Raw genomic sequence first — 20,320 nt, forward strand, 5'->3', positions numbered from 1 at the left:
TTGTCTATTGTACCTCGCCTACGCGATACGAAAGGATTTCACTGTGACAGTAAAGAATTCGGATTCATTCATTCATCCATTGGTATCGTTTGTGGGTGGTCCTTGGTGCCAGCTCACCGCGGGCAGGGCCGCCCTCCTAATAACCTCCGCTCTAACCTCCCATTCCCCCCCCCCTCCGCTGTCTTTGCAGGTTTCCCGCCAGTAATCGCCGGCTCTCCCCGGAGCCCCGCCAGCTGCCACCATTGCGTCCAACGACTGGAATGGGAGCGGAGGGAGCCCCGGAGACGGCAGGGACGAGGGGGCCGAGACGCTGGAGAAGTCACTGGATAACGACGCGGAGGGTGTGTGGAGCCCCGACATCGAGCAGAGCTTCCAGGAGGCCCTGGCCATCTACCCGCCCTGTGGCCGACGGAAGATCATCCTGTCCGACGAGGGCAAGATGTACGGTGAGTGCCGGTGACCGCCGACCGCGCGCGGCTAGCCGACAGCCAGCCCTTTCCACTCGCTCCAAGTGCTGGGGTAACTCGGCGGGGCAGGTGGCGTCTCTGGAGAAAATGACTGGATGACGTTTCGGGTCGAGACCCTTCTTAGGACTGAGAGTCGTTGGGGGGGTGGGGAGAGGGAAACTAGAGGTATGAGAAGGTACAGAACAAATCAGAGCCGGCACCGATGGCCAAGGAAAGGTGGAACCCACAATGGTCCATTGTTGGCCGCGGAAGAGGTGATAACGAAGGGATACGAACAGTGAAACTAGCAGGATGACTCGGGCAGGGGAGGGAGAGGGAGGGAATGCAAGGGCTACTTGAAATTAGTGAAATCAATATTCACATCGCTGGGGTGCAAGCTGCCCGAGCGAAATATGAGGTGCTGTTCCTCCAATTTGCGCTGGGCCTCACTCTGACAGTGGAGGAGGCCCATGAATAAATCATCAATAAACTCCAATACATCCAGAACTCCGCTGCCCGTCTACTCAACCACTCCCCGATCCGTGACCATATCACCCCCGTCCTTTACAAGCTCCACTGGCTCCCCATCCCCCAGAGAATCCAGTACAAAATCCTCCTCATGACCTACAAAGCCCTCCATAACCTGGCCCCATCCTACCTGACTGACCTCCTCCACAGACACACTCCCACCCGTACCCTCCGCTCTGCTGCTGCCAATCTCCTGTCCCCCCCCCCCCATCCGGACCAAACTCAGATCCTGGGGGGACAGGGCTTTCTCCATCACTGCTCCCACCCTCTGGAATTCACTACCTCAGACCATCAGAGACTCCTCCTCACTCACCACATTCAAATCATCACTGAAGTCTCACCTGTTCAACACTGCCTTCAACCACTGACCGTCGCTTCACCTAATTCTTCCTTTTCTGTTCGTTTATTTTATATATATTTTGGTCTTATTTACCATGTAAAGCGTCTTTGAGTGTCTAGAAAAGCGCTATACAAATGTAATGTATTATTATTATTATTATTATTATTATTATGACTGAAAGGTCAGTGTGGGAATGGGAGGAGGAGGTGAAGTGTTCAGCAACCAGGAGGTCACGTAGGCCCAGGCGGACTGAGCTCGGTCTCGCCGACATATAGACGTCTACACCGAGAACAGCGGATACAGTGGGTGAGGTTGGAGGAGGTGCAAGTGAACCTCTGCCTCACCTGGAAACACTGTCGGGGTCCCTGCACGAAGTTGTTGGGGGGGGGGGTATCGGGACCTCCTGCGGTTTGCAAGGGAAAGTACCTGGGGAGTGGGGGGGGGGGGGGGGGGGGGGTGGACCGGGGAGTTGCTCAGGGAACGGTCTCTGCCGATGGCAGAAAGCGGTGGAGAAGGGAAGATGTGACTGGTGGTGGGATCCCGTAGGGGATGGTGAACATGTGGAAGGATAATGTACTGTAACACACACAATGTACCTTTAAACCACTGACATGGAGACAGCAAAAACCACAAATAAACATTTACTGCTCCCGAATGTTTCCGGGATGAGTGGGTATTAGCTCCAGGGAGAGGTTGGGCGGACATGGACTGCTTTGTCTGGAACTCGGCGGCGGGGAGACCTGATGGAAGTATATAAAATTATGAGAGGCTTAGATAGGATAGACAGTGGGAACCTTTTCCCCGGATGGGGAAAGTCAAATACTAGAGGGCATAGCTTTAAGGTGAGAGGGGCAAGGTTTAAAGGAGATGCGCGGGCCAACGTTTTGCACAGAGGGTGGTGGGTGAATGGAACACGCTGCCGGGGGATGTTGGTTGAGGCAGACACAATGGTTTGCACTTAAGCAGCTTTTGGACGGGCGTTAGGATATGCAGGGAACGGAGGGATGTGGATTATGTGCAGGCCGATAAGAGAATGTCTTGACTTCATGTTCGGCACAGACATTGTGGGCCTGTTCACGTGCATCTCCTTTGGGGGTCATAAGGTCATAGGCGATAGGTGTAGAATTAGGCCATTTGGCCCATCAAGTCTACTCTGCCATTCAATCATGGCTGATCTATCTCTCCCTCCTAGCCCCATTCTCCTGCCTTTTCCCCCATAACCTCTGACACCAGCACTGATCAAGAATCTATCTAGTATAAGAAAATAACTGCAGATGCTGGTACAAATCGAAGGTACTTATTCAAAAAATTCTGGAGTAACTCAGCAGGTCAGGCAGCATCTCAGGAGAGAAGGAATGGGTGACGTTTCGGGTCGAGACCCTTCTTCAGTCTGAAGAAGGGTCTCAACCCGAAAGGTCATCCATTCCTTCTCTCCTAAGATGCTGCCTGACCCGCTGAGTTACTCCAGCATCTTGTGATACCATGTTCCATGAAGTACCTTGGCCCTGTTGGCAACTTTGAGGGGCTCTACATGTGGCGGGCCCTTTATTTTTGGGGGCAGAGGGTCCAGCGTTGCGATTGTAACCGTGTGGGGGAGTTGGCCTTCACTCGCAGGTGAAGTTCCAATCGAGTTCAGTGCCACACACGCAAACTGGTTTGGGAATTATTCAGGAGACCTGAAACCCTTTGGAACTTCCTTCAGTTGGAGCCGCCCCTGATGTGTGACTCGCTGGTTGTTTCTCGTGTAATCTGGGCCACGTGGGTTAGTCATGGCCAGGAGGTGATTGAACAAGCGTGCTGGAGCCGTCCTGATACGAGACGCATTGTTTTGTGTTTGTTTGGATTTGAACGCTGTGTTTTAATCACTCTCCCAATCTCCAGTGCTTTGCGGGAGCTTTGATATGCATGTGCCGGGACTTGAACCATTTAACACTGGGGCGTGTTCCAGAGGCACTGGGCTAAGTACTCGCTGGAAACTTACCCAATAGCGAAAGGCCTGGATAGCATGGATGTGGAGGAGATGGAGACTTAGGGAATCTATTCATAGTGAGGCCCACCGCAAATTGGAGGAACAGCATCTCACATTTCGCTCGGGCAGCTTACACCCCAGCGGTATGAACATTGATTTCTCTAACTTCAGATAGCTCCTCTGACCCTCTCTTTCCCCTCCCCCTTCCAAGTTCTCCTACTTGTCTTCCTGTCTCCAACTACATCCTTTCTTTGTCCCGCCCCCTCCCCTGACATCAGTCTGAAGAAGGTATTTATTCACAAAATGCTGGAGTAACTCAGCAGGTCAGGCAGCATCTCAGAGAGAAGGAATGGGTGATGTTTCGGGTCGAGACCCTTCTTCAGACTTCAGACTGAAGAAGGGTCTCGACCCGAAACGTCACCCATTCCTTCTCTCCTGAGATGCTGCCTGACCTGCTGAGTTACTCCAGCATTTTGTGAATAAATACCTTCGATTTGTACCAGCATCTGCAGTTATTTTCTTACATTACTCAGTCTGAAGAAGGGTCTCGACCCGAAACGTCACCCATTCCTTCTCTTCTGAGATGCTGCCTGTCCCGCTGAGTTACTCCAGCATCTACTGATGCCTTCGATTTGTACCAGCGTCTGCAGTTATGTTCCTACGCATCTTGGGGAATCTATTCGGTACTTACCTTTGGAAAGGAGATGAGGAGGAATTTCGTTAGTCAGAGGGTGGTGAATCTGTGGAATTCATTGCCGCAGGCAGCTGTGGAGGGCAGGTCAATGGATATTTTTAAGGCAGAGATTGACAGATTCTGGATTAGTGTGGGTGTCAGGGGTCATGGGGAGAATGCAGGGGTTGAGAGGGAAGGATAGATCAGCCATGATTGAATGGCGGTGTAGACTTGATGGGCTGAATGGCCTAATTCTGCTCCTATCACTTGTGAGCGTCTCTCCTCTTTACGTTTCGATGTCGACGCCTGCATGTCTATCTCTTTAAGTGTTTGCAGCGGACGCAAATTTTTGGAGTAGCTCAGCGGGCCTGGCAGCATCTCTGGAGAGCGTGGATGGGTGATGCTTCGAGTCGGCACCTTCTTGCAGGAAGGGTCCCGATGTGAAATGTCGCCTGGCGCTGTAAGGCAGCAACTCTAACCGCTGCGCCACCGTGCCAAACCCACATTCGTGCTTTTTCACACTTCTAGGCGGCACGGTGGCGCAGCGGTAGAGCTGCTGCCTGACAGCGCTTGCAGCACCGAAGAGAGACCCTGGTCCCGACCCATTCCTTTTCTCCAGAGATGCTGCCCGCCCCGCTGAGTTCCTCAGCACTTTGTGTCTACCTTGGGATTGAAAGCAGCGCCTGCAGTTCCTTCCCACACCGCTGGTTCTTGGGGGGGGGGGGGGGGGGGGGGGGGGGGGGGGGGCTCCTATACACCTTTCAAAGCTGGAATGAGGGTTTTGGTCAGCCCTCGTCAGACCTGTTTTCTCCTGTTGACAAAACACACATGTTGGTCGGAGATAAGTGGGGGTGAAGACAATAGAGACGAGATCAGCCGCGGGGGGCGATAATCATTGCTTGTTGGAATGGGAGTGGCTGAGAGCGTTGCAAAGGAAGCATTATCTCCAGGCTGATTCTGATCGCGTGTGTAGGATGGAACTGCGGGTTTAAACCCAAAGACAGACACAAAATGCTGGAGTCACTCAGCGGGACGGGCAGCATCTCTGGAGAGAAGGAACGGGTCGAGACCGATGAAAGGGTCTCGAATCGAAAAATCACCCATCCCTTCTGTCCAGAGATGCTGCCCCCCCCCCCCCCCCCCCCCCCCCCCCCCCCCCCCCCCCGTTGAGTTACTTCAGCATTTTGTGACTATCTTTGATTCTGATCTCGCCTGTGTTCTCCTACCCACACAACGTTCTCACTTATCAACAGCCTTACTCTAACACCAACACCGACTTTTGTGTTCATCTTGAAGACAGACACAAAACGCTGGAGTAACTCAGCGGGTCAGGCAGCATCTCTGGAGAAAAGGGAATAGCTGACCTTTCAGGTTGAGACCCTCCTTAAGACCGCACCTTTAACCCCAACATTAGTTTAATTTAGTTTAGAGTTATAGGGTGGAAACAGGCCCTTCGGCCCACTGAGTACGCGCCGACCAGCGATCCCCCACATACTAGCGCTATCCTACACACGAGAGACAATTTACAGTTTTTTACCGGGGCCAATTAACCTACAATCCTGCACGTCTTTGGAGTGCGGGGGGAAACCGAAGCACCCGGAGAAAACCCACGCAGGTCCCGGGGAGAACGTACAAACTCCATACAGACAAGCAACCGTAGTCAGGATCGAACCCGTGTCTTGGGCGCAGTAAGGTAGCAACTCTACCGCTGTGCCACTCCTTCACTAAAGCAAAAGACGAGAGACCTATTGCAAACATTCACTGTACGCTGATCTCTCAGGTGTAGGTATTTTATTAGAGAAAAATCCCTGGGGTTTTTGTCCCGTTTCTGATCCTAGTGTTGTGTGGAACACAATTGTAGTGACTGTCAAACATGGTTTAGTTTAGTTTAGTTTAGTTTAGTTTAGAGGTACCGTGAGGAAACAGGCCCTTCGGCCCAACAGGTCCGCACCGACCAGCGATCCCCGCACACCAACACTATCCTACACCCACTAGGGACAATTTTTACATTTACCAAACCAATTAACCTACATACCTGCACGTCTTTGGAGTGTGGGAGGAAACCGTGGATCTCGGAGAAAACCCACGCAGGTCACGGGGACAATAGACAATAGGTGCAGGAGGAGGCCATTCGGCCCTTCGAGCCAGCACCGCCATTCAATGTGATCATGGCTGATCATTCTCAATCAGTGCCCCGTTCCTGCCTTCTCCCCATACCCCCTGACTCCGCTATCCTTAAGAGCTCTATCTAGCTCTCTCTTGAATGGATTCAGAGAATTGGCCTCCACTGCCTTCTGAGGCAGAGAATTCCACAGATTCACAACTCTCTGACTGAAAAAGTTTTTCCTCATCTCAGTTCTAAATGGCCTACCCCTTATTCTTAAACTGTGGCCCCTTGTTCTGGACTCCCCCAACATTGGGAACACGTTTCCTGCCTCTAACGTGTCCAACCCCTTAATAATCTTATACGTTTCGATAAGATCCCCGGTGAGAACGTGCAAACTCCGTACAGACAGCACCCGTAGTCAGGATCGCACCCGTGTCTCCGGCGCTGCATTCGCTGTAAGGCAGCAACTCTACCGTTGCGCCACCGTGACCGCCCGTTTCTAAAGACAGACACAAAAAGCTGGAGTAACTCAGCGGGGCAGGCAGCATCTGCAGAGCAGAAAGAATGGGTGACGTTTCGGGTCGAGACCCTTCTTCAGACTGAGAGTCGGGGAGAGGGAAACTAGAGATATGAAAAAGATACAAAGAACAAATGTATGAAAGGTATACGAACAAAGCCAGCAAAGTCAGGAAAGGTGGTGCCCACAATGCTCCATTGTTGACTGTGGGGAAAATGACGATGAGTAATACAAACAGTGAAACTAGGCAGGATGACAGTGAAACTAGTAGGACTACTAAGGTGGGAGAGAGAGGGAATGCAAGGGTTACTTGAAGTTAGAGGGTGTAAGTTGCCCAGGCGAAATATGAGGTGTGGCTTTGCGTGTGGCTTCACACTGACAGTGGACAAGGCCCACGAAAGGCCTATGAAAGGTCAATGTGGGAAGTGGAGTTAAAATCTGTAGGGAGGAACTGCAGGTGCTGGTTTCAACCGAAGACAGACACAAAAAGCTGGAGTAACTCAGCGGGTCAGGCTGCATCACTGGAGGAAAGGAATGGGTGACGTTTCGAGCCGAGGCCCTTCTTTAGACTGAGAGCGTGGGGAAATTGGAACGAGACATTCAGTATATACGGTACTCAGGGTCAAATGAATGGAAGACATGCAGAAGGAAACGATAATCAAGGAAGGACACAAAATGCTGGAGTAACTCTGCGGGACAGGCAGCATCCCTGGAGAGAAGGAAGAGGTGACATTTTGGGTCGAGACCCTTCTTCTTCAAGGAAATGTGGAGTGTTTAGCAGCCGGGAGATCGTGTGGGACGAGGCAGACTGAGCGAAGGTGTTGAGCGAAGCGATCGGCCGGTCTGGCCGAGCCCTGGACAGGAGCCCTGGTTTCTGTTCCGCTCGGGCTTCTCACTAATAGCGCTGCACTAAATGTAGCTGGAATACTGCATGGAGAGAGATGATGCCGACTCGTGACTCTCCAGCACATAACCGGCATACTATAAATAGTCCGAATGCTAAGACATGTGGCATGTCGATGGAATAAGAATGGGGTGAGTGCCAGCAAAGTTTGAAACGTTACAAATGTGATCAGTTCTTTACAGTGGTTTTAGCTTAGTTTAGTTTCGAGATGCAGCGCGGAAACAGGCCCTTCGCCCACCGAGTCCGGGCCGACCAGCGATCCCCACACACTAACACTATCCTACACACACTCTTTAGGAACAGTTTTCGTATTGATACTGATCCAATTAACCTACAAACCTGTAGGTCTTTGGAGTGTGGGAGGAAACCGAAGATCTCGGAGAGGACACACGCAGGTCACGGGGAGAACGTGCAAACTCCGTACCGACAGCACCCGTAGTCAGGATGGAACCCGGGTCTCTGGCGCTGTAAGCGCTGTAAGGCAGCAACTCTACCACTGCGCCACCGTGCCCGCCCCATGATGTTTATATTTAACGGGGGGATTTATTACATAAGGTGAGAAGCTCAAGGTGACCAGAAATCAGGGCCCCCATACATCGGCGAGACCAAGCGCAGACTGGGCGATCGTTTCACTGAACACCTTTGCTCAGTCCGCCTTGGCCTACGCAATCTCCCGGTTGCCAAACACTTTAACTCCCATTCCCATTCCCATTCCCACACTGACCTTTCTGGCCAAATTGGAGGAACAGCACCTCATATTCTGCTTGGGCAGCTTACACCCCAGCGGTACGAATATTGTCGAGGTACATATGACCTCCGACGGCACACAGCTCTGAAGTTACTGAAACCTTTCTTTCCTCGCCCTCCTCCTTTAGTCCCACCTCAGTTATTGTCTGATTTATTCCCCGGAAGTTTCATTATCAATAATTCAATGGTTCTTTTTATTGCCACGTGCACCCAGGTATGGGAAATGGCCATTCGGCCCATAGAGTCTGCACTGACCATTGTTATTGTACCATGTTGAACTCAGTGGATTGTCCGGTCAGTATCACATTATTGTACCATGGATGTCATGACCCCAATGTTACAGGAATGAGCGCTCTTTAGGAGTCAAGAGTGTTTAATAGTCATATGTACCGATAATGGAAAAGTGAAAGTCATAAGTATCAAAATCATGAGATCGGGTAGATGCACAGAGCCTTTTACCCAGAGTAGGGGAGTCAAGAGGACATAGGTTCAAGGTGAAGGGGAAAAGATTTAATAGGAAACCGAGGGGTAACCTTTTCACACAGAGGGTGTATGGAACAAGCTGCCAGAGGAGGTAGTTGAGGCAGGGACTATCCCATCGTATAATAGACAATAGACAATAGACAATAGGTGCAGGAGTAGGCCATTTGGCCCTTCGAGCCAGCACCGCCATTCAATGTGATCATGGCTGATCATTCGCAATCAGTTGGGAACAGTTGGACAGGTACATGGATAGGACAAGTTTGGAGGGTTATGGACCAAGCGCAGGCAAGTGGGACATTGTTGGCCGGTGTGGGAAAATTGGGCCAAAGGGTCTGTTTCCACACTGTATGACTCTCCATGACTCTCGATGAAGGAGGGCATTTTCTGTGGACATTGTGTATGTACTGTCAGCATTAAAAAAACAACGATGGCTATTGGCAGCTTGTGGTTCCTCCTTGTTGAATATGCTGCCAGGATGGACCGATATCACAAATTAACACTTGCGATTATCAAAGGTTTTTTTTTCTGGCATTAAGGCCGTCAAATATCTGATCATATGTACTGCTCTTGGGTCCAGTTGTTTATAACATCCAGCCAGAACACACACAGAGAGCATGTGTAGAAAGGAACTGCAGATGCTGGTTTAAACTGAAGATGGGCACAAAAAGCTGGGGTAACTCAGCGGGACAGGCAGCATCTCCAGAGAGAAGGAACGGGTGACATTTCAGATCGAGAACCATCTTCAGACTGGTGGACGTTTCGGGTCGAGAGTGCTGGAGTAACTCAGCGGGTCAGGCAGCATCTCTGGAGAACGTGGTCAGGTGGCACGGTGGCACGCACAGCGGTAGAGTTGCTGCCTTACAGCACCAGAGACCTGGATTTGATCCTGACTACGGGTGCTGTCTGTACGGAGTTTGTACGTTCTCCCCGTGACCTGCGTGGGTTTTATCCGGGGACTCCGGTTTCCTCCCACACTCCAAAGACGTACGGGTTTGTAGGTTGATTGGCTTGGTATTATTGTAAATTGTCCCCAGTGTGTGTAGGATAGTGCTAGTGTGTGGGGATCGCTGGTCGGCGCGGACACGGTGGGCTGAAGGGCCTGTTTCAGCAATGTATCTCTAAACTAACCGAAACGAAATCCCTCTTTTATGCTGAAGTTTATACATCGGCAGTTTTTTACAAGCGGATGCCAATCCCACATACATTTGTCAAACTGTGTCCCTAAAATTACCTGAAGGAAAGGTGTTTTGAAAGGCTACACACGAGAAGCTCTCTAATATTCCAGCAACTATGATCAGACAATGGTATGATTTGCAGAACAGCTGATGTAGGTTTATGTTTATTATTGTCACGTGTACCCTGCTACTGTGGAAAGCGTTGTTTTGCATGCTATCCAAACTGATTAGATAAAACTGTACACAAATACAATCAAGTCAAACTCAAGTACAATAGACAGAGCAAAGGGGGAAATGCAGAGAGCTGAATATTTTTTAAAAAAGGACACAAAGTGCTGGAGTAACTCAGCGGGTCAGGCAGCATCTTTGGAGAACATTGATGGGCGGCTTTTCGGGTCGGGACCCTTCTTCAGTCTCAATACCCTTCATTTAGTTCTCAGCATTGTAGCGTGGTATAAAAAGAACTGCAGATGTTGGTTTATACCAAAGATAGCCACAAAGTGTTGGTGTCACACAGCGGGTCAGGCAATCTGAAGAAGGGTCCCGACCAGAAACATCCATTCTTCACTTTCTCCAGAGATGCTGCCTGACCCGCTGAGTTACTCCAGCATTTTGTGTCCATCTTCAGCATCAGTTCCGGTGGTGTCGAGGTTTAGATTTTATTTTTTAGATTTAGAGATACAGCGCGGAAACAGGCCCTTCGGCCCACCGAGTCCGCACCGCCCAGCGATCCCCGCACATTAACACTATCCTACACACACTAGGGACAATTCTTTTCTACATTTACCCAGTCAATTAACCTACATACCTGTACGTCTTTGGAGCGTGGGAGGAAACCGAAGATCTCGGAGAAAACCCACGCAGGTCACGGGGAGAACGTACAATCTCCGTACAGACGGCGCCCGTAGTCAGGATCGAACCTGAGCCTCCGGCGCTGCATTCGCTGTAAGGCAGCAACTCTACCGCTGCGTCACCGTGCCGCCGTGCCGAGGTGAATCAGGCGGCCCCCTATCATGCGTGTCGGAAGGAACTGCAGATGCTGCTTTACACCGAAGATGGGCACGAACAGCCGGAGTAAAACAGAGGGACAGGCAGCATCTCTGGAGAAAAGGAATAGGTGACGTTTCGGGTCGATACCCTTCTTCAGACCCACCTTATGGTCTGATTCAGGGAAATGGGGTGCTCACTTTGCGCTAAGTTCATTTTGTCCCAACTTTGCTTTTCCACCTACTTGGGTTGGAAATACTTTGCAAGCTGCATTGTCAGCAGTTTTCACTGTGAGACGACGTGGGTGTATTGTGTGAATGAATAAAAAGTCAAGTTCGACCGTGGCTGTGTCCCTGGTTTGTGGACGCAGGTTTTCAAACCGCGCTGCTCAAAGCACCAGGCCCCAGTCCGCTCGCCGATCCCACTAAAACGTCGCTGATTGTTGCTGACAGGGCCTAAGGCCAAGTGCTGATGGACTGAAGTCTCAACTATGATAGGGTCACGGCACATGCCGACTATCAACATTGTCTGTTTAGTTTATGGTTCAGTTTAGTTTAGTTTAGGTTATTGTCACGTGTACCGAGCGAGGTACAGTGAAAAGCCTTTGTCACGTGCTAACCAGTCAGCGGAAAGACAACACATGATTACAATCGGTCCACTTCCAGTGTACAGATACATGATAAGGGAATAATGTTTAGAGCAAAGTAAAGCCAGCAAAGTCTGATCAAGGATAGTCCGAGGGTCGCCAAAGAGGTACATAGATAGTTCAGCACTGCTCTCTGGTTGTGGTGGGATGGTTCAGTTGCCTGACAACAGCTGGGAAGAAACTGTCCCTGAATCTGGAGGTGTGCGTTTTCACACTTCTGTACCTCTTGCCCGATGGGAGAGGGGAGAAGAGGGAGTGACCGGGGTGAGACTGGCCCTCGATGATGCTGCTGGCCTTGTTGAAGCAGCGTGAAGTGTAGACGGAGTCAATGGGAGGGGGACAGACACAAAATGCTGGAGTAACTCAGCGGGTCGGGCATCATCTCTGGAGGGAAGGAATAGGTGACGTTTCGGGTCGAGACCTTTCTCCGGACAGACTGGTTTGCGTGATGGTCTGGTGGGCGCAGTTTTCACTGCAACACTGGGTGTGAGTGAATGAGATTCATGTCGGGTAGTCGGCCGTGTCCCTGGGTTGTGTGTGCTGGTTTTCAGACCCCCGCTGCTCAGTGCACAGAGTCTCAGTTCCCCCCCTGACCCCACTAAAACGTTGCTTGACTGCCTCGACAGGGCAGGCCTGACGGTAATGAAATCTGCCTCTCATTGTGTCGGCTGGAACCGCGGCCCATGCCTAAAAGGGCTGAAAGGGAGGCTTGCGAGCGGGTTCCCAACCCTTGTTTGAAGCTGGGGAATGTGCCTGGAGCTGGGCCCACATTGCTGACATTCCTTCCTCTGGTGCGTGATGCATTCCTGGGCTAGCGTGGCCTGGGCAGCATATGGGGAAGTGACAGCAAAGGAATTGAGTGTCGTGACAAAAATGGACATTGTTCAGTAGGCTCCTTATCATCGGGTTTTGTCCTTTTCAGGAGCTGTCTTGCAAGGCTCAGCTATAAAGAGCTTCTCAGGGCAAAACCCATGGGATCAACACACCCAGAGTGCTCTCTCTCTCACACACACACGCACGCGCTTTCTCTCTCCCTCTCTCTCTCTCTCTCTCTCTCTCTCTAATGCTCTCTCTCTTTCACTGTCTGTCTCTCTATCGCTCACACTACCACTCTCTCACTCTCACATTATCTCTATCACTCTCACATGCTCTCTCTCACACACACACATGCTTTCTCTCTCCGTCTCTCTCTCTCTCTCTCAAATGCTCTCTCTCTTTCTCTGCCTATCGCTCACGCTACCACTCTATTTCTCTCTCACTCTCACATTATCTCTCTATCACTCATGTTCTCTCTCTCTCTCACACATTCTCTCTCTGTCTCTCACTCTCATGCTATCACTCTTCACTTTCACACTATCTCTCTATTTCTCTCTCTCTCTCTCTCTCTCTCTCTCTCTCTCTTCTCTCTCTCTCTCTCTCTCTCTCTCTCTCTCTCACACGCTCATACACATCCTCCTTCACTCACTTGCTTTTCACATGTTCTCACCCTCTCTCCCTCTCTTTTGGGCCCTCTTTCTCACCCCCTCCCTCTCACCCCCTCCCTCTCACCCCCTCCCTCTCACCCCCTCTCCCATTCCTCCTGCCTCAACTCCTCTCTCACCACCACTCCCTCATCTCTATCACCCCTGCTCTCTAACCCTCTCCTTCCTCTCCCTCAGCCACCCTCTCTCTCTCTTGCCCCCCCCCCCTTCTCGCAATGGTTCAATGGATATTTATTGTCACAACTACAATCATCCCTGCTCTCCCTCTCTCCACCCCCCCCCCCCTCAACACCCCTCCCTCCCTTGCCCCCCCCTCGCCCCACTGTTTTTGAAGTAGAGAGTGGTTAAGGACCCCTTTCTAGTTCATAATATGATGGATCAATTGCCTGATAACAGCCGGGAAGAAACTGTCCCTGACAGTTGGGCGGCACGGTAGCGCAGCGGTAGAGTTGCTGCTTTACAGCGAATGCAGCGCCGGAGACACAGGTTCGATCCTGACTACGGGTGCTGCACTGTAAGGAGTTAGTACGTTCTCCCCGTGACCTGCGTGGGTTTTCTCCGAGATCTTCGGTTTCCTCCCACACTCCAAAGACGTACAGGTATGTAGGTTAATTGGCTGGGTAAATGTAAAAATTGTCCCTAGTGGGTGTAGGATAGTGTTAATGTGCGGGGATCACTGGGCGGCACGGATTTGGAGGGCCGAAAAGGCCTGTTTCCGGCTGTAGATATATGATATGATATGATATGAATCTGGAGGTGTGCGTTTTCACACTTCTGTCTCTTTTGCCCGATGGGAGAGGGGAGAAGAGGGTGTGTCTCGTCCTTGATTATGCTGCTGGCCTTGCCGAGGCAGCGCGAGGAATGAATGGAGTCGATGGAAGGGAGGTTGGTCTGAGCGATGGTCTGGGTTGCCTCCGCAATTCTCTGCAATTTGTTGCGGTCTTGGATGGAGCTCGTTCCTCAGCCATGCTGTGATGCGTGGTTACGTGGGTCGCAGGCGGGACGTGCAAACTCCGCACAGACAGCGCCTGAGATCAGGATTGAACGTGGGCGCTGAAGCTGCCACTCAGCTGTTCTACCCGCCATGCCACCGTGATGTTTATATTCAAGCCATTGGCGATAGAACCAGCGCACATCCAACTAGATGTTGTCAAGCTGGAAAGAGTGCAGAGAAGATTTACGAGGATGTTGCCAGGACTCGAGGGTCTGAGCTATTGGGAGAGGTTTAGGCTGGGACTCTATTCCTTGGAGCACAGGAGGATGAGGGGTAATCTTATAGAGGTGTACAAAATCATGAGAGGAATAGATTGGGTAGACGCACAGTCCCTTGCCCGGAGTAGGGGAATCAAGAACCAGAGGACATAGGTTTAAGGTGAGGGGGTGGTGGGGAGGAGGGGGGGGGGTGGGGAGTTGGAGTAATTTAATAGGAATCTGAGGGGGAGCTTTTTCACACAAAGGGTGGTGGGAGGTAGTCGAGGCAGGGACTACTGCAACATTTAAGAAGCATTTAGACAGGTACATGGATAGGGCAGGTATAGAAGGAAATGGGCTAAACTCAGGCAGTTGGGACAAGTGTAGATGGGACATGTTGGTCGGTGTGGGCAAGTTGGGCTGAAGGGCCCGTTTCCGCGTTGTATCACTCTATGCCTCCCCTCGCCTCCACATTAATTACTTGCATGGAGGCAAGAATTTCCTGCCCCTCTGATTACTGATAGTGTTAACGTCTGTGCGTCTAGTAGAGTGGGTGGACATGGTGGGTGCTTGAAACAATGGCCTCACTGTTATCCTTGACACGTTGCATGCAGTTTTTAGTTCAGTTTAGAGGTGCAGCATGGAAACAGGCCCTTCGGCCCACTGAGTCCACGCCAACCATTGACCAGCCGTTCTCACCCGTTCACCCCACGTTCCTATCAACTCCCTGCACATTAGGGGCGATTTTAACAGAGGCCGATCGCAGTGTACAGATACAGGATGAAGGGAATAATGTTCAGTGCCGGATAAAGTTCGATTCAAGATAGTCCGATGGTCTCCAATGGGGTAGATGGTAGGCCAGGACCACCCTCCAGTTGGTGATAGGATGGTTCAGTTGCCTGATTCCAGCTGGGAAGAAACCGTCCCTGAATCTGGAGGTGTGCGTTTCCACACTTCCATGCCTCGTGCCTGATGGGAGAGGGGAGGAGAGGGAGTGGCCGGGGGTGAGGCTGGTCAATGGTTATGCTGCTGGCCTTGCCGAGGCAGCGTGAGGTGCAGATGGAGTCCATGGAAGGGAGGTTGGTTTGCGTGATCGTCTGCCAACGAGTGAACATCATCGACCAAGCTGTGAATCTGAGGCTGCGTGATCTGATCGCTGGAGCGTTTGACAGGATTGGCGGATTGTGTTCGGTCTGTGTGCTGGCCACAGGCACAGAGCGGCCTAATGCTTGGAGAGGTGGGCCTGGTGCGGGATGAGTGGACAAACACTCTTCGACCATCTACGCCTTTCACACAGGCTGGCCTGAAGTTCGATTGACTTGGAGCTCACTTGCCTTGCTGAATAATGAAAGGCACTATTCAATAGAGTGGGTGTGGAAAGGATGCCTCCACCAGTGGGCGAGTTTAGGACCAGAGGTCATAGCCTCAGAATTAAAGGGCGCAATTTTAGAAAGGAGGTGAGGAGGAACCTCTTTGGTCAGAGGGTAGTTAATCTGTGGAACTCATTGCCACAGAGGGCTGTGGAGGCCAAGTCAGTGGATATTTTTAAGGCAGAGAAAGACAAATTCTTGATTAGAATGGGTGGTCAAGGGTTATGGGGAGAAGGCAGGAAAATGGCTTTAGGAGGCAGAGTTCAGCCGTGATTGAATGGCGGAGTGGACTCGATGGGCCGAATGGCCTGATTCAACTCCTATAACTTGTGGACTGTGTTGGCTATATTGTGCGTCAGATGGTGAACCAGTCAGTGGATATTTTTAAGGCTGAGATAGATTCTTCGTAAACTAGGGATGCAATGCTGAGGCTCCATAAGGTGCTGGTCAGGCTGCATTTGGAATACTGTGAGCAAATTTGGGCCCCATATCTAAGGAAGGACGTGCTGGCCCTGGAGAGGGTCCAGAGGAGGTTTACAAGAATGACCCCAGGTATGAGTGGGTTAACATATGATGAGCAATGGGCCTGTACTCGCTGGAGTTTAGAAAGATGAGGGGGACTTTCATTGAAACTTAACGAATGGTGAAAGGCATGATAGAGTGGATGTGAAGAGGATGTTTCTACTAGTGGGAGAGTCTAGGACCAGCCATTGCATCAGGATTAAATTATTTTCCTTTCGGAAGGAGATGAGGAGGAATTTCTTTAGTCAACGGGTGGTGAATCTGTAGAATTCGTTGCCACAGAAGGCTGTGGAGGCCAGGTCAATGGATATTTTTAAAGCAGAGATAGATAGATTCTTGATTAGTACGGGTGTCAGGGGTTATGGGGAGAAGGCAGGAGAATGGGGTTGAGGGGGGAGAGATGGATCAGCCATGACTGAATGGCGGAATAGACTTGATGGGCCGAATGGCCTTATTCTGATCCTGTCGCTTATGAATTTATGTAATTTGCAGGATAATGTGGCTGTTTATGCTAAAGATTGAGCGTGAATCTCCCACCCCCCCCCCCCTTTAGATTTTCAAGTTGACTTGAAAATTAAAAAAAATTGCAGATGATGGAAATCCGAAACAAAAACTGAAAAATGCTGGAAACACTCAACAGGTCAGGCAGCATCTGTGGGAAGAGAAACAGAGTCAATGTTTCAGGTCGGGGGCATTTTGTCAGACCAAAGAATCCACCATGAGGTTTAGTTTAGTTTAGTTTTTAGTTTAGAGATACAGCGTGGAAACAAATCCACCAAGTCCATGCCAAACAGCAATCACCCATACACTAATTCTACCCTATGTGCTAGGGGCATTTTACAGAAGCCAATTAACCTACAAACCCGCGCGTCTTTGGGATGTGGGAGGAAACCGGAGCACCCGGAAGAAACCCATGTGGTCACGGGGAGAACGTACAAACTCCGTACAGACAGCGCCCGTAGTCAGGGTCTCTGGCGCTGTAAGGCAGCAACTCTACCGCCGCGCCACCGTGTCGGGAGTGGGTACAAAAGTGGGATAACATGGAACCAGCGTGCAAAAGGACACAAGGTGCTGGAGTAACTGGGCAGGTCAGGCAGCATCCCTGCAGAACATGGATAGGTGACGTTTCGGGTCTTGTCCTGCTGGGTTACTCCTGTTGTGTTTTAACCAGCATCTGCAGAACTTTGTTTCTACATAGGACTAGCGTGAATGGGTGATCAATGGTGGACTTGGGCTCGGAGCCCACTTCAACGATACTTTATTGCCCCATGTCCCCAGGCACAGTGAAACGCTTTGTTTTTGCGTACAACCTGGGATAATCATGTGGCAGCCCTCACCAAGGCAGCAGGCAAGTGTTACCATGGCTCCGGCGCTGACAAAGTCACAAACATTCACCGAACAGTCCCATCTACTGCCTGCCGCCGCACTTGGCAGCCGTCCCTCCTCCTCTGGGTCCCCCTTCGATCTCGGCACGCCCTCTTTGCCCTGCACCCACCCACCCACCCTCCCTCATTGGGCCTGTTTCTGTGCTGCATCAATCAATCAATCAATCAATCAATCAATCAATCAATCATTCAATCAATCAATTAATCAATCGTTTAATCAATATCTAACGAAGGTTAGATATCAAGTCTGAAGAAGGGTCTCGCCCCAAAGCTTCACCCATGCCTTCTCTCCAGAGATGCTGCCGGTCCCGCCGAGTTACTCCAGCACTTTGTGTCTCAACGTCGGTTTAAACCAGCATCTGCAGTTCCTTCCTCCAAATATCTCACCAAGGCTTCCTTAGCCAGCAACTACACCGGTATAATTCTGCTGACGTTTGCCCTGGCCTCCAGCAGGTTCCTCTGAGTGACTTAGTCTTGTGAATCGGGCCTGGTTTTATTTTTCATGTGTGTACCAGCGAGGAGAAGGGGCCGGTGTCGTGTTGAAGGTAAACAGTGCGAGCCAAGATAGAGGACATGCATTCCCCCTCCCCCTCTCCCCCCCCCCCCTCCCTCCCCATCTCCGGGGTCTCTAAGTTGGCCAGACATCTCAGGTTTCTCAACTCCATTTCAAGGACGGGCTGCCAAACTGAAGTGACTGTTGGAGCTATTTTTAAGCGCTTGTGCTGAGCGCATTCCCTTCAAGGTCAGTGCGAGCGGTCAGAGGACCCAGGGCAAAATGTGCAGGGAAGAACTGCAGATGCTGGCTTAAATGGAAGGTAGACACAAAAGGCTGGAGTAACTCAGCGGGCGGGACAGGCAGCACGCCGGGAGAGATTCCTTCCTTCCCACTGAGTTGCTCCAGCATTCTGTGCCTACCGTAGACGGCCGAAGGTGCTGAGGTTGCTCAACTGGTGGAACCAGTCTGACCTCTGCCTGCTTCGCGTGATCCAACTGCACTGAGTCAATCTGCCACTGTGATAGAAACAAAGGACTCAGATGGACACACAGTGCTGGGGTAACTCAGCGGGTCGGGCAGCATCTCTGGAGAGAGGGAATCGGTGACGTTTCGGGTCGAGGCCCTTCTTCAGACTGCAGATGCTGGTTTATACCGAAGATAGGCACAAAGTGCTGGAGTAACTCAGTGGGTCATCTCTGGGGAAAATGGAGAGGAGACGTAGTTAAGTGGGAACTTGAGGAGTAACGTTTCTCCACAAAGGGTGATGGGTGAATGGAATGGGTGTGAGGAATGAGGAGGTAGTTGAGGCAGGGACCATTGTAACATTTGTTACACCCTATGTGTCAAAAAGTTGCCCCTCAGACCCCTGTTCAATCTTTCCCCCCTCACCATAAACCTATGTCCTCTGGTTATCGATTCCTGATCTTAGACAGTGATTCAGTGTGTAAGAACGAACTGCAGATGCCGGTTTAAACTGAAAGATGGACACAAAAAGCCGGAGTAACTCAGCGGGGACAGGCAGCATCTCTAGAGAGGAGCAACAGGTGACGTTTCAGGTCGAGAGCAGTCTAAAGAAGGGTGTCACCTATTCCTTTTCTCCAGGGGTGTTGCTTGACCCGCTGAGTTACTCCAGCAATTTGTGTCTAGAATCAGGTTCAGGCCCAGCTTTGGAAAGGGAATCGGATATGTGGTTGTACTGGAAACCTTGGCAGGGTTGTGGGGAAAGGAGGGGGGACTGATTGTGGTGTCTTTTTCAAAGAGTCTGCATAAGGAGTCTCATGTGAACAAGGAGTTTCATTGCTCCCTGGTGTACATTGACAATCAACTAATCTGAGTAAACTAATCTGATTACAATAGGGAGAAAGGCCTTTAGTTGTTCCTTAAAAGCAGCATAAGCAACAGCAGCTAAGCCATCTTAATCAGGAACTTCGCTGCCCAGCTCTTGACAGCTTGGCTGGCGGCCTCCCTCGCCACCATTCCTTTAGCCGGGAGAGGGGAAGAATTAACCAGTGTTTTTCTTCTCTTGTCATCACTATCCTCAGCTCAGTTCTCCGGCTGCTCATTCCATACACTTTAGTGTGAAAAAGTTACCCCTCAGGTTCATATTAAATCTTTGCCCCCCCCCCCCCTCACCTAAATGCTGCCTGACCCGCTGAGTTATTCCAGCCTCTCCTGAGATGCTGCCTGACCCGCTGAGTTACTCCAGCATTTTGTGATACCTTCGATTTGTACCAGCATCTGCAGTTATTTTCCTACACCACTTTCAGCAGCTCGTTCCGTACAATATGCTCTGCACTTGAAGATTGATTCTCCCGGTGTCGGGGTGGTGCTCTAGGTAGGAGAATCTTTGCCAAAGACCATTGCAAAATGCAATCTGTCTCTCCCTCCAGAAACCAGAAATGAATCTGATTTTTGTTTCGTGGGTAAACTGCCGCAAGGAGCTGTCAGTTGAATCTTGTTTGCAGCATGGTTGCCAATAATGTGTCCTCCTGACCAATTCGACACTGAAAGCAGAGTTTTCTGTAAATTCGCTTTGTACCCACCACCCTTAGAGTGAAAAAGTTATTCCTCAGATTCCTATTAAATCTTCCTATTCATTTTTTACCCCCCCCCCCCCTCCCCCTCACCTTAAGCCTATGTCCTCTGGTTCTCGATTCCCCTACTCTGGCCAAGAGACTCTGTGCGTCTACCCGACCCAAAGAAGAGAAGCATGAAGATAGAGAAACCTCTCTCCAGTGCCCAGTTATCAGATAAGCATGCAGAGTGTGATTTTGTAGATTGGAAGCAAATTACAGTGTACTGATCAGTCGTCTTCTCCAAGTTGTTAGTTCACTTCAAAGAGGCCCACGTCTTA

General features: G+C 50.7%; 1 protein-coding gene across 1 annotated transcript in view; it reads left to right on the top strand.

Moving 5' to 3' along the window:
• Positions 1-202: 202 nt before the first annotated feature.
• The window catches only part of LOC144605327 (transcriptional enhancer factor TEF-5-like), a 148,660-nt gene continuing 128,542 nt past the window's right edge, over positions 203-20,320 (top strand). Inside the window, exon 1 of the mRNA XM_078420453.1 lies at positions 203-446. Within this exon, the coding sequence (XP_078276579.1) occupies positions 440-446 (7 nt within the window). The 5' untranslated portion in view covers positions 203-439. The remainder of the gene's footprint in view (positions 447-20,320) is intronic.

Source organism: Rhinoraja longicauda, chromosome 24 (genome assembly GCF_053455715.1).
Source record: "Rhinoraja longicauda isolate Sanriku21f chromosome 24, sRhiLon1.1, whole genome shotgun sequence".
Classification (NCBI taxonomy): domain Eukaryota; kingdom Metazoa; phylum Chordata; class Chondrichthyes; order Rajiformes; family Arhynchobatidae; genus Rhinoraja; species Rhinoraja longicauda.